The following is a 15,572-nucleotide window of genomic DNA, read 5'->3' as shown; positions in this document are numbered from 1 at the left end:
CAACAATCAGTGGAGAATAATGACTTTGACAGGGCAATTTTGTATACTTTTTTATGTCTACCATTTTAGAACGAATGTGTATTCTTTTCTCTCAATGGCATCTAGAGAATATTTATTATTGAAGCACACACTGAGGCTGTTCTTAACAATAGGATGTCATCATGCCTATAAATGAGTCATCAATCTGCATGGAATTCTTGAAGAGTTTACTATTATTTTTAAGGCACATATTTGATTTGGGAGCAGATGTCCATCATTCTGAAATTTTCAAGGCCTCTGACAAGTACAAAAAGGAACCTGGTTACCAGATGTTTAATATATCTGAGAGAGAAAGATTAATTCAATGATATAGTGGTCTTTTCTGAAAAATAGCATTAAAAATTTTAGTTATCATAGTCTTGAATAATAACTTTCAGTGTTTTTTCATAATGAACCTATTTCACTGACCTGAATTTATGGCTTGTTTATTATTTTTATATTGTAGTGCTAGTGAAGTTGTGGAGAAAATTATATACCTAGACATGTATATTTATACATATACAACCTTTTTCGATCTTTGGCCTTCATATTCCTAAATTTCATTTATTGAAATTTTAAAACATCAATAAATCAGTTCTCACAAATATTAACTCAAAATAATAATGTGTACTTAGTAGCAAAGTTAAGTTTTATGAACTTGTAATTTTTAATGTTTCTTTATTTTCCTGATGCTATCCTAGAACTAAGTGATAATTTAAACTTTAAGAAATAGTATGAAGTTATTCAAATAAATGTTTGAAGTTGAAATAGTTAAAAAAAAGTAGATAATAAAAGAAACGTGTTCTAAAAATTTTTTATAAAAAGAAAAAAAATTAAAGTATAGTGTTTAGGGATAAAACTTGGGCAATACAACTCCAAAGAAAATCAAAGTGATTACCATAAAATTCATGAGAATGATTAGTTTAGGGGAGAGGGAGTTGACTATGATCGAGTCGAGGGTATGAAGCTTCTAGACTAGCTGATGAGGTTTTATTTTTTTATCTGGATGGTAGTAATTAGAGTTTCCTCAAAATAATTCATTATATAAATTGTTTGCATAATTTTCTGCAGCTTACAATTTTATCATATTTTGCAGTAGAAAAGAAAATGAATAAAAATAAATGAATGCTGTTCATGTTCATTGTATATTAGGAATTAAAGTTACTCTGCAAGTAGGGCAAACCCATCAATAATCTAACATATTTCTTTGTACATTCATAAACTTATTAAAATAACTTATAAAGCTATTTTAAAGTATATTCATATAATAAATTATTAATGAGAAACCTATACAAATTAGAATATTAATCTTTCTTAATATATTAACTTTTGAATATTGTTACAAACCCAATCATATAAGATCAAGATAAATATTTATTTTGTTTTAGAATTTCCATTTCATTCTTTTTATTTTTAATTTTTTTTCATTTAACTTTTTATTGTTATGATAGTTTAAAGTCCACAACAGAGCAACTCAGCCAAACATATACATGTATCTATTTTCCCCTCTCATCCAGGCTGCCATATAATATTGAACAGAGTTCCCTGTGCTATTCAGTAGGCTCTTGTTGGTTATCCATTTATATATAGCAGTGTGTACATGTCCATCTCAGACTCCCTAACTCATTTTGTGGTTTTTAATGGTTTTTATTTCTCTGCTGAGATTTTTTTATCTTTTCAAGAACTAGAGTAGATTTTCCTTTATGTCTTCAAGCAGAATTATAACAGTGCTAATTTCAATATCTGGGTCATCTCAGAGTCAGTCCCTTTTAACAGTCTTTTCTCTTTAGAATAGGTCCTGCTTTTCTGTTTCTTCCTATGTTGAGTAATTTTTAAAAATATATTGTAAACTCCGTGAATGTTATGTTACAGAAATTTTAGATTCTGTTATATTTCTGCAAATACTATTGATGTGGTGGTGGGGAAGAGATTGTGTGGCTTTATATAGGCAATTAATTTGGTTGGCCTAAAACTACAACTCTGTTTCTATGGCAACAGCTAAACTCTCAGTTCAGTTCTTTCATCTTTAATTAGGCTGCTTGGAATCTTCCCCAGGTCACCTGTAGTTTAGGGCTCAACCAGACATATAGACAGAGTTTATAAGCAGTATTTGGGATTCCCTCTCTCTGGGTCACTCCCATTAAGGGTTCACTCTTTACCTCCCAGCAGCTGTGGTTGTCCTCAAACACTGTCCTGTAGTTCTTCAAGCCAGAATGACTGTGAGTTTTCTATTAGAATTTTGGTTCTCCTGTATGGTGCAGTCTGGGGCCTTACTCAGGCTTAACATCATTTAAAAACAAAAAACAAAAACCTGACCCCATGGCTGTCACCTCATTGGAAGTATCAGCTTTCTTCCAGAATCGTCCTGCTTTTGGTCACTTGCACATAGGGGTTTTTCTTTTCTTTCTTCTTTTAATGTTGTCTAAATTTTAGACATTTTATTTAAATGCAGATCTGCCTGATAGGAGATTACTTGGCCAGTACAGAAATGGACTGAATATTTATTTCTTTAAAGAAATGGTAATATAAAGATGCTAAGAAATTTTTAATGGATAAATAAAATAATGATATAGAAAAACACATATAGTTGGACTAATAGATTAAGGTATTTTTGGCAAACAGAAACCTTTTGAGTATGTATTCTAATTTTAAGGAAATCTGTGTATGTAACAACAAGTAGAATATAAAGATAAGAAAAGTAATAAAGGAAAAGTATATCTTAACAAAAGGGAAAACATTTTCACTTTATTTTGAAATAAAATATTTGAACCTATTTTGTATTATTTTAGGAATAAATCTAATGAAGCTGATGAGTGTCAAAGAGAACTTAGAAAACTGAAGTTTGAATCCATTATTTCTGACTCACGGTACACATTGAAAATTTTTTATTTAATATTTTTAATAATTGAATTTGAAACCATATTTTAGATAATATTTAAAATGTACTTAACTTTTTTTTATAGTATTGCTTGTGTAAATAATACCTAACCCTAATTTATAATGTATTGAAGCTGTTCAATGATTTTTGCCTCTGCCTAGATAGGAAAATTTTTAAATCACAGAACTATCTATTTATGTAGCATTCTTATTTTAAAAATTAAAGTTATACTCTTATTTTTAAATGAGATGTTTATATATTTTTGATAAACATAAAAATATAGTATCAAATGCATATTGGTTGAGGTTTTTTTCCTTATTCCATTTTAGGCACACAAGATTGCTTAAAGAAAAAGAAGACTCTTTAATGACTTGTCAACAAATATATAAAACTTTACAGGAAGAACTGACTGCAAAAGAAAGGCAAGAAGATGACTTAAAAAGAAGAATTAATCTTGCAGAAAATGAACTGGAAATAACCAAAACTCTTCTGAATCAGACAAAGGAAGAAGTTGTAACACTGAAAAGTGAAAGGTACAGTCAAGAATAATTTCTTCCAAATATATTTTATGTTTAAGTCAGTAATCCATATATATTTAAAACATCAGGGTCCTATATATTTTGATAACAGTGAAATCTAAGATTAAAGATACATTTCACGTGAAAGGTCATCCTATCCTACCACCCCATTTTACAGGTGATTAAACTGAACCCCAAACTGGTTAAAGGACTTGCTTAACTTCACTGAGTTAGTACAAGTAGGATGGAACCCACATGGCATTTGGTGTTAGATTTTTTGTTGAATTGAAAAGATCATGTGTGGTACTTACACTACTAAATTTCACTTATGCCAGTAATTTTTGAATTCTATCATCTTCCAACAGAAAAACATCTCTTTATCACTTTTTCCTTTGTAAGCTCCTACTTTTCTTCTTTCTTTGTTATTTGTCAACACCTCATATTGAAGACTCCCCAAAAGCACAGATACTTTTGGTATTGAGTTAATATCAAAGATACTAAGAAGCATATTCCTCCAACCATCCTGGATATTTTTGCTCAGTTACTTTGTCTTTACTTATCTGTACTTAATATCTCAACCGTGCTTTCTTTCAGTTTTCATTTGCCTGATAATATCTTTTATTATTTGAATCCTTTTGTTTTAAATCCATATTGGTATATAGCATAATGTTAGGGGTTTTTCTTTTGTTTTGAATTCATATTGGTATGTAGCATAATGCTAGGGGTTTTGTTGGCTTTTATTAAATCTAGGAGTCTTTAATGGGAGGTATTATGCCAATTACATATTCCATAAGAATACAAGTTTCATGAGGATAAGAATTTTTGTCTTGTATTATTCTCTGTGTATAGAAGGCATAATTAGATATTTGTTTTTCATTTTTTCTGTCATTTTTCATTTTATTCATTTTATTTTATGAGTATTTGATTGCTTTCTATTTAGAAGATTTATAATCTTGTTTTTGTTCTTTCTGAAGGCAGCTGTTTGCTCCCAGAGGTGGAGTTTGGGAGTGAGGCCTTGGAAGTGGATAGCAGGCACCTTAGAATTAGGTTGTCTCCGAACTTTCTCACCAACACTATGCCCTGGATTGTATCTGTGTCTACTCCAAGCTAGTCAGAGGTCTGTCTAGTTCACAGAGGAACAAGGTTTATCTCTTGTCTCCCCTGAGATAATATTAATTTACTTCTCTTTGGTTGAGTTAGATGAACAATTGCAGAGCTTATTGCCACCCACCACTTATTCCTCCACCCTGCTACACCAGTAACATGCCTCTTGCTAAGGTGTTGCATCTTGTAGTTCTGTGAGTCTTCATCCCACCCCAACTTCTGCCATTTCACAATTTTGTCATTGTTAATCCCAGTACATATTAGAAGCAGCAATTTTATAAGCAGGAAATTTGCAAGAGCCAGATTTACTAATAGTAACAAGAAGTGATGGCAGCTGAAAGACCGACCATGCATAAGAAGAAAGAAAAACTAAGTGCAAACAAATATCTTTAAAAGCATTGCAGTTAGGCCTAATATGCAACAGAGACAAGCACCCCTACACATACCAGTAATCTTGAGTGCCCCTTTGTTTATAGATCGTGTGTGCTGTGCGTGCCCAGTCACTTCAGTCATGTCCAACTCTTTGCGACCCTATAGACTGTGGCCCACCAGTCTCCTCTGTCCATGGGATTCTCCAGGCAAGAATACTGGAGTTGGTTGCCAGGCCCTCCTCTGGGGGATTTTCCCACCCCAGGGACTGAACACATGTCTCCTCCATTGCAGGGGGATTCTTTTCTGCTGAGCCACTGCGGAAGCCCGTGTTTATAGTATGGGTTAATAATTAATGGCCATAATGATGACTGCATCAGAAAGATTAAAATCAGCTATATACTCTATGTATATGAAAGGTACAGAATACCCCACTTCCAGTGATGTCAGATTAATTAGATCTAGCTGTTTATCCAGATGAATTCTGTCTCCTTCATAGTGGTCATCGAGAAGATTCTGTCTTTGTTCAAACATTTCTGGAACTCTTTTCTGAGGATTGGCTTAAGTGTGCATGTTTTAGAATATCCTCAGTATGATGAATCTTTGACCTTTAGGAGTGAATTTGATTTTTAAAACAATCTCAATAGTTCCAGTGAAAGCAAGTTCAAGGAGAATGATGGGAAGTCAATCTGGGAAATATCATTGGGGATTACAAATAAAGTAAAATGTTTTCTCTTTTTTTGTATGCTTAACAAACTATCTCTGGCAGCAATTTGAAGATGGCTGTTTCATGAATGTTTTCAGGATTAACAACATTATTAGAATAAATATAGAGCTTTCTTAGGGGATTGTTTGCTTTGAAATAGCATACCAAATTTGCTGTTTTCTTTCTTTTTTTTAAATTTAGTATGACTCTAACCTTATCTTCTATTATAAGTGTTAAAGATAATTTAAGTTTTCTGAGAATAGAGACATCACTGGACTATTTTCTCCTCTTCTTTTCCTCTCTTCCCCACCCCTCTTTTTTCCCTCTTACTGTTTTTCTTTCTTTATTCTCTATACTTTAGTCTATTAAAAAGCAGGCAAGATATTCCTTAGTTGTTTAGTGGCACCAAATGTACTGACATAATGTCTGTCACATAATAAAAATTAATATGTGCTTGTAGCCCAGTAAGTTATTGTATTATCATAGGATTACTCCTAGATAGAAGCACTGTCTTTTTTTTCCTTGTCCAGGGTTTCCTTCACATTTTGTCTGCCTTGTCTTTTATTATATCCTCAGAATCTGGTACATGTATCCACTCAGTAAGTATCTGTGGGGTGGATGAATAACTTGCTTTGGGTAATTCAGTTAACTAACAATTATTTGTTGAGCATTTACTATATGCCAGGTACTCTGTACCCTGGGGATACAGTGGTGAATCTGAAACATTCCTTTCCTCTAAAGCTTACATTCTAATGAGAGAGACAAACAGTAACAAATAAATAAAGTAGAGAACTAACCAGAATAATTATACATTGTGATAACAGATATAAAGTAAAGGGGTGTTGTAGTAGAGACAGCAAGAAGGGATATCTGCTTTGGAAAGGGTGATTGTAAAAGTAACTTCCAAAATGATGCATAAAGGAAGACAAGTAGAGGTTCCCATGCCAAGGGCCAGGGAAAAGTTTTACAAATGATAAATGAGCTTGGTGAGTTCTCAGAAGTGGCAGTGTGACTTGAAGCCTAGCAGATATGAGGGACACGGGGGAGGGCCAGGTCGTGCAGGGCCTCACAAGCCTGTTGTAGTACAGGTATTAGTTCCAGTGCGATGAAAAGAAACGACTGGAGGGATTTAAGCAGAGGAATAACACTGTGGAAGGATCACTCTGACTGCTGAGTGGAGAAGGGATTGGCAATAGGCAGTAGGAGCAAGTCAGGTCATTTACTGTTTTGATACTAATCAAAGGGTTTTGTACCAAACAGATGAGAGCAAATAGCCAGGGGCTTACTCCATGTTGAGCCAGAGGAAGATGGGAGAGCCAGGGTAAAAAGACATCCTTAAGAACAAGTGACCTTTCAGAGGCTTTGACATTACTGTCTAAACCTGCCTCAAAATTTTGACTTCATAGGCAAGCTGTTATCCTGCCCCTTTCCTGTCTCTGTTTTGGTTCTTTGTCTTCCCCTCCTATGATCATGTGACAGCAGATATTCCTTAAAGTTTATAGATGAACTTGGCTTTCCTCTCTCCACTTTCTTTCCCCAGTTAACTGTCTCTCAACTGAGCAAATTTGCTCTTGGAGCTCTGGTTTGAAGTACCAGTGGAATTTCTAAATAGAGGTATCCTTAAGCAATTGGAGATGTGAAAGTCCTTCCAGAAAAAGAAGCTGGGCTCAGGAAAAAAAAAAAAAAAACTTAAAATAGGGATATTTGATGAGACCCATAGAGATTCTAATTGAGTAGGACTAGGCGGTGCCTGGGAATCTGCCACACAGCAAGGTCCCAAACCTCTGCCTTGGAAAGACAGCAACCAACAGGCTACAAGATGTGCTCCCCAGAGGCCAGAGCCCAGCTCGCTCAGGGTACCAGGGTGGGCTTTGCAAATTCAGGCACTCTTCCCACACTGCCCCTCCTTCTTCTCCCCTCCCCACAGCAGAGCTGTTTGCCATGGTTGCACTGGGACCATTATGGAAAGTGTGAGACTTATAAGCTATGTAGCTTTAGAAGAGGAGGAAAAAAGATATGAAAAGCCAGAACTGGCTCTAGAAAAAAATTGGCAGAATTTCTGAATTTGGAGCAGGAAAGGAGTTAGTGACTAGGAAATAATTCATCCTTAATACAAATCTAATTAATTATGTATTGCTTTGTCCTCCACACTCAGCTGAGGAGGCTCCCTTAGGAGAAGAGGCTCCACTGGAAGGAAGAGAAGTAGGTCCTCAAGATCCTAGATGCTCGGGGTAGAGAAGGTCTGGCCAGCTTGGTCACAGGCACACTGGGGCTAGAGAGAGGGGTCTCCTTGGGGCATGGCACAGGAACAGTGTCAGAGAAAAGTGTGGCTGTTTTTAAAATTCTGTGTAAAGAGAGGCCTCAACTGTCCTGCTTCCAGGCTATAAGGTCTCTTAGGCCAAGGCCAGAACTCGACCTGGAAACATGAATTTGTGACACCACTTCAAAAGTATTACAGATTAAATAGGGTTTTATGGGCTGGCCTGCAAACCTAATTCCTTTTTGGAAAATTACTGCTATAGTAAAATGTGTTGGGAATTTCCTGTAACCAACTTACAAATACATTTTAGAAGAACATATGTGTTTAAACTTGAAGGCTGCCCATGTATAACACTGAGAAATTCATTTACGAGTAATGTGTGACCTACAGTGGTACCACTGAGACACGCAGCTGTTTGTAACAGCTCACGCCATATACCTTCATCCCCAGGAGCTGTGTAGGCCCTATCTTGGTAAATTCCAAGAAAAAAATATAGAATTATTGTGATTTATTTGCCAATAACATGACAGGATTAGTGAAGAATGTTGTTGGAGGAAAAGCTTCATTGTGACCAAAGTTAGGTGCAATTTTGTGAAATAAATAATATCTATCTGTATCTCAAGCTATCTAGCTCTTTACCTACCTTAACTGAAATTTACCTAATTGCTCCCTGTCCCCCCAAAGCATATGTTTGAGGCTGTAGGGAAGGATTTTATTCCCCTTCTCACACACACATTAACTTCTTTCGCAATTTATTCATCCTCTTCTCTTTCTCTTTTATAATTGAGAGCTATAGACCCTCACCTCAGAAAAATAGACATAAAGCCTGGCAAATTATTTCAGGAGATTCATGGAGTTTCCTGTTCTCCTGTATATGACATGACCCCTTGATTAAACATATCTGCTTCTCCAGGCTCTCTCTTCCCCATTCCTTCTTTTCTTTGTTCTCGCCTCCCCTGTTTCTCCCTCTCAAGCTCTCTCACCAGCCCCAGGTTTCACAGTCGTGGGGAGCCCTCTGAATGCTTCTGTGGACATGATTTTGTTTTCACACAGCCCCAAGCAAATGCATCATTGTGTGGTACTCATTAGAAGGAATCAGGAATCTGAAAACCAGCCTGAACTCTGCTCTCCTTACCACTTGCCACAGAGGAAAGAGCTTATTTTTCCTGTATAATTGTGCCATTCCCTCTTCACCAAGCCCTGTGTCCCTATGTCTGGTCTAACTCAGAAGGAGCTTTTCTTCTAACTCACCAACCCAGAGGGAAAGCCATTTTCAAATTTGCACAAAGACTATGGCCAGCAGAGTTGTGGCCCTCTCTTTAGAAGCAGGTATTATTTTCCACATTTTTCTCTTGAGGAAACTGAGGCTAAGCAAGGCTAAGTGTCTCGCTAAGGTTAACATAGTTAGCAAAGACAGAATTCAAAATCTGTTGTATCTAGCTTTTAACCCATGCTCCCCCCACTACAGTTTATACAGTTCTCTTAGCGTTTGTCATGAAGGGATCCATTCTGTCAGCTTCTCTTTCTCAATCATGTTGTAACACTGAATCTTCAGGGAACTTCCAGCCCTGCAGAAAGCAGAAAATCCCAGAGTACCCCCTCTCCCCTTCCCCTTGCTTTCTTACCCCACCTCTCCACTCTTCCAGGATTCTTTCATTCATTTAATAAATATAATGTGGTGACTTTTGTCTTCCTTTCTGTAGTGCCTTGGCAAAATCAGAAGTAGAACTATATCTTCAAAACAGAAGTAGAATAAAAACATTTCACAACACATTCTATAAGAAGATAAACTTGGTGTTTAGTTACTTTTTTGAGGTTTATCATACTTTCATGAAGGCTAGAAGCAATAACAATATAAAAAAGGATGAGGAAGCAAGGTTTCAAGGGTTCTGTTACCTCGTAGTAGTGTGACTTCAGTTCAGTTCAGTTCAGTCGCTCAGTCGTGTCTGACTCTTTGTGACCCCATGAATCGCAGCACGTCAGGCCTCCCTGTCCATCACCAACTCCCGGAGTTCACTCAGACTCACATCCATCGAGTCAGTGATGCCATCCAGCCATCTCATCCTCTGTCATCCCCTTCTCCTCCTGCCCCCAATCCCTCCCAGCATCAGAGTCTTTTCCAATGAGTCAACTCATCGCATGAGGTAGCCAAAGTACTGGAGTTTCAGCTTCAGCATCATTCCTTCCAAAGAAATCCCAGGGCTGATCTCCTTCAGAATGGACTGGTTGGATCTCCTTGCAGTCCAAGGGACTCTCAGGAGTCTTCTCCAACACCACAGTTCAAAAGCATCAATTCTTCGGCGCTCAGCCTTCTTCACAGTCCAACTCTCACATCCATACATGACCACTGGAAAAACCATAGCCTTGACTAGATGGACCTTTGTTGGCAAAGTAATGTCTCTGCTTTTCAATATGCTTTCTAGGTTTGTCATAACTTTCCTTCCAAGGAGTAAGCATCTTTTAATTTCATGGCTGCAATCACCATCTGCAGTGATTTTGGAGCCCAAAAAAATAAAGTCTGACACTGTTTCCACTGTTTCCCCATCTATTTCCCATGAAGTGATGGGACCAGATGCCATGATCTTCGTTTTCTGAGTGTTGAGCTTTAAGCCAAGTTTTTCACTCTCCACTTTCACTTTCATGAAGAGGCTTTTGAGTTCCTCTTCACTTTCTGCCATAAGGGTGGTGTCATCTGCATATCTGAGGTTATTGAGATTTCTCCTGGCAATCTTGATTCCAGCTTGTGCTTCTTCCAGTCCAGCGTTTCTCATGATGTACTCTGCATATAAGTTAAATAAGCAGGGTGACAACATACAGCCTTGATGTACTCCTTTTCCTATTTGGAACCAATCTGTTGTTCCATGTCCAGTTCTAACTGTTGCTTCGTGACCTGCATACAGATTTCTCAAGAGGCAGGTCAGGTGGTCTGGTATTCCCATCTCTTTCAGAATTTTCCATAGTTTATTGTGATCCACACAGTCAAAGGCTTTGGCATAGTCAATAAAGCAGAAATAGATGTTTTTCTGGAACTCTCTTGCTTTTTCCACAGTCCAGCGGATGTTGGCAATTTGATTTCTGTTTCCTCTGCCTTTTCTAAATTGAATATTGAAAGAATGGACTTTTAAGTTAAGCAAACATAAATTTAAATCCCAACTTGACCAGTGTCAAGTTTGGACAACTAGCTTAACCATTTTAAGGGTCATTGTCATTTTCTGTAAAATGGGCATATTAATAACAGCTACCTGCTTGTAAAAATTAAAACATCTAGTATCATGCCTAGTAGGTTCCTTCTCGTTCATCTTCCCTTAGGTTGTTAACCTCTTAAAGCATCATATTTTATTAATTTTTATACCCTGCACTGGTGATTTAGATATTCAGTGAATATCTGTTGAGTTCAGTATTATCTGCTTTACTTTTAAAGTTGTAAAGATTAGTCCATGGAGTGGTTTATTTTGGATGCACTTCTGTTAGTTTAAAGCATTAAGAAATGAAGTGTTCTAGTAATATCATTCTAAAATAACAAATCTCATCTGATATTTTCCCCCAGACTTACCTCTTTCTCTGATTTCCTGTCTATCAATAGCTTTCAGAACAAGAGACTTGCCAAACTTCTTATGATATCACAGACACTACTTTTAACAGAGGCAGGGTTTGTGCAAAATCAAAATTATCTCTTTGATTGACAATGTGAAGACATCGCTAAAAGAACAACTTGTGAAACAGAATTTAAAGCTGTCATTTGGCATTATGGTTTGACATTTGTTTGCAGTTATGTTTTTAACTACAATTAAGGGAATCTAGCTTTTTGCATATATGTATGAAATTAGATTCACATTTTCTTTTTACTCTAAGAATTTAAAAGTTAAAAGTTTTTTTAAATAAATACTCAATTGTGAGTAGATCCAAATTTTCCTATTAGGCGAACCCCAAATGTTGTTTTTGAAATGTATTGATAATACAGGGAAGAGAGCCCTAAGCTGGTATAAGCTTGAACCAGCTCTGCCTCTTGTGAATCATGTCACTTTAGATAGTCATTTACTACTCAGGATCTTCTAAAAATTAGGGAATTGCATTAATGTATCAGCAAATGGCAAGAAAGAATGACTATATCCCTAGAGCCTGAAACAGTGCCTGATACATAGTGGGTACTCAATAAATATTTGCTGGTTGGATGTATGGATGAATGGGAATGAATTTAATCCCAGCCAAACCACTGATCACAGAATTTAAAACTTGGAAGCTCTCATTGTCTGCTAGCAAGTCAGCTTCTGACTTGCCAAGTATCAATTCAGACTCCTGGATTCTAGAGATGACCTTCTTTATTAGATTCTTAGTAAAATCCAAATATAGAACCTGAATCTGTGTTGTTTCTTATTATTCTAAAGCATCAATATCTCTAGAACTGGTTCTACAGAGGAAATTGGATATGTGTATGATATTCAAAAATAGTTACACATTTTCAGCTTTTTAATATATGAATATACCTCTAACAATATTTTATTTCTTGAAATCCTCTAGGTTTCTCCCAGAAAGTCTCACTAGAGTAAAAGTCAAAACTTCATAGTTTCTTTCAAGACAAGAGTGGTTTTTCTTTTTCAGTGTCTTAAGATGGTTTTATATTCCTGAATAATGTGCAAGCTCTTTCTTGAGTGTACTATATAAGTGTGTTTTTATTTTTAGTATCAAGATTATCTTTTTCATACATATAATCATCTCTGTATACATTACTCAGTGCCCAGCCCATGGTAATCAAGGACAGCATGTTTGCAACATCATGTGTAATCATTCTTTCTGTCTTGTCTCATTAGAGAATTGCACTGAAGAGTCAAGAACAGAGACTCAGCAGGAATCAAAGAGATATGAAAGTCCTAATTTCTGTAGCTATAATATCAAGCAAAATTATCATCCCACACAAGTTCATAAATTTTCTAACAGTTCTCAAAACATCTTATATTTTGTGGAAATGTCATAAAAAAAAAACAACTCTGTCAATTTCATGAATGACTATCACTTCATTAACATTGTTTGAACCTTGGCTTACCATATTTTAACTTCTATAATCTACTAGCCTTTCAGTTTTTATTCTAAACAGATAGATACACATATAACCCATTGTACTGGGTCCATTGGAGGAATGTATGTGAAATGGATTCTACTTTTGTTGATATCAAAATTATAACTGTCTCCAAGAAACTAAAATTCAAGCACCTCAAATATTCAATACCATCCATTTAATAGTAAAGGTAACTTCTAATGTACTCATAGGCACCCATCTGAAAATGTTCACTGGAATTTTCTAATCAATAAAACCTCTTTTCCAATAGGAAACCTGGCTTAAGTGAAAAATTGTTTTGCTCAATATTAATCTTCAGAACAGAGCTTCAGTATAATTTACATTTTAACATTTATCTTTTAATATTTAATAAAGAATCTGAATTAGAAAAAAAAGAAATAAAATGAATCAAATTGCCAGGATTCTGTTGCCTCTCCACTTCTAACAAGCACATAGCCAGTCATATTCATCCTATAGTACTGGTATTTTGAAAGCCAAGTAAAGTATTACTTTATTTCCATTGACTGCTGCTCCTTATTTTGTCAAGTTTACTATTATAAGATTCTAATCATATACCTGAAAGTTGTATAATAACACTTGAAAATAAACCAGCATAGTTTTCTATTGCTACTGTAGCAATTACCACAAACTTCAAACAACACAAATGTATACAGTTCTGGGGGTCAGAAGTCCAAATGAATGTTAAGGGGCTAAAATCAAGATGTCAGCAGGGCTGGCTCTTTCTGGAGGCTCAAGGGGAGAACCCATTTCTTTTTTCTTCCAGCTTTTAGAAGCTGCTGGCATTCCTTGGATCCTGGTCTCATGAATCTAATCTGTGTTTCCAGTGTCATATCACCACCTTCCCTTACCCTCCACATTAACCTTCTTGCCTCTTTCTCATAAAGACCTTTATAATTATACTTAGGGTACACCCAAATAAACTAGGATAATTTCCTTATCTGAAGATCCTTAATATAATCACATCTGCAAAGTACCTTATGCCATATTTACACACTCTGTGGATTAGAATATGAATATCTTTGAAGGCAATTATTTAGCCCACCACAACTGTGACAAGTTAAAGATAGCTATTATCAACCCTAGAGCAACCATGAAATAAAGCTAAACAGAGAGTTATAACTAATATGGCAACAAAGCAGATGCAAGTGAATCATAAGCCATATGTTGTTGTTGTTGTTGAGTCTCTAAAACTCTTTGCAACTCATGGACTGCAGTACACCAGGCTTCCTTGTCTTTCACTGTCTCCCAGAGTTTGCTCAGATTCATGTCCATTGAGTCAGTGATGCTATCCAAAGAAGGCAAAGAAGGCAAAGCAAACAACAGATGGGACAAATAGGCAAGATAATGGATTTAAGTCTACTCTGTCACAATTCAATTAAATGTAAATTGTCTAAGCTTTAAAAGACAGAGATTTTCAAATTGAAAATGAGTATACTACCCAAAGCAATTTATAGATTCAATGCAACCCCTATCAAGCTACCAACGGTGTTCTTCACAGAACTAGAACAAATAATTTCACAATTTGTATGGAAATACAAAAAACCTCTAATAGCCAAAGCTATCTTGAGAAAGAAGAATGGAACTGGAGGAATCAACCTGCCTGACTTCAAGCTCTACTACAAAGCCACAGTCATCAAGACAGTATGGTACTGGCACAAAGACAGAAATATAGATCAATGGAACAAAATAGAAAGCCCAGAGATTAATCCACGCACATATGGACACCTTATCTTCGACAAAGGAGGCAAGAATATACAGTGGAGAAAAAACAATCTCTTTAACAAGTGGTGCTGGGAAAACTGGTCAACCACTTGTAAAAGAATGAAACTAGAACACTTTCTAACACCATACACAAAAATAAACTCAAAATGGATTAAAGATCTCAATGTAAGACCAGAAACTATAAAACTCCTAGAGGAGAACATAGGCAAAACACTCTCCGACATACATCACAGCAGGATCCTCTATGACCCGCCTCCCAGAATATTGGAAATAAAAACAAAAATAAACAAATGGGACCTAATTAAACTTAAAAGCTTCTGCACAACAAAGGAAACTATAAGCAAGGTGAAAAGACAGCCTTCAGAATGGGAGAAAATAATAGCAAATGAAGCAACCGACAAACAACTAATCTCAAAAATATACAAGCAATACCTACAGCTCAATTCCAGAAAAATAAATGACCCAATCAAAAAATGGGCCAAAGACCTAAATAGACATTTCTCCAAAGAAGACATACAGATGGCTAACAAACACATGAAAAGATGCTCAACATCACTCATTATCAGAGAAATGCAAATCAAAACCACTATGAGGTACCATTTCACACCAGTCAGAATGGCTGCGATCCAAAAGTCTACAAGCAATAAATGCTGGAGAGGGTGTGGAGAAAAGGGAACCCTCTTACACTGTTGGTGGGAATGCAAACTAGTACAGCCACTATGGAGAACAGTGTGGAGATTCCTTAAAAAACTGGAAATAGAACTGCCTTATGATCCAGCAATCCCACTGCTGGGCATACACACTGAGGAAACCAGAATGGAAAGAGACACGTGTACCCCAATGTTCATCGCAGCACTGTTTATAATAGCCAGGACATGGAAGCAACCTAGATGTCCATCATCAGATGAATGGATAAGAAGGCA

At 36.2% G+C, this 15,572-nt stretch overlaps 1 protein-coding gene across 3 annotated transcripts in view; it reads left to right on the top strand.

Moving 5' to 3' along the window:
• Positions 1 to 15,572, top strand: part of LEKR1 (leucine, glutamate and lysine rich 1) — a 214,911-nt gene that overhangs the window by 141,593 nt on the left and 57,746 nt on the right. For all 3 annotated transcript variants that reach the window (XM_061417727.1, XM_061417712.1, XM_061417718.1), the window contains 2 exons: positions 2,808 to 2,885; positions 3,226 to 3,429. In XM_061417727.1, the coding sequence (XP_061273711.1) occupies positions 2,808 to 2,885; positions 3,226 to 3,429 (282 nt within the window). The remainder of the gene's footprint in view (positions 1 to 2,807; positions 2,886 to 3,225; positions 3,430 to 15,572) is intronic.

The sequence above is a fragment of the Bos javanicus genome, chromosome 1 (genome assembly GCF_032452875.1).
Source record: "Bos javanicus breed banteng chromosome 1, ARS-OSU_banteng_1.0, whole genome shotgun sequence".
Lineage (NCBI taxonomy): Eukaryota > Metazoa > Chordata > Mammalia > Artiodactyla > Bovidae > Bos > Bos javanicus.
The sequence above is the reverse complement of the archived record's forward strand: the minus strand, read 5'-3'. Positions and strand labels throughout refer to the sequence as shown.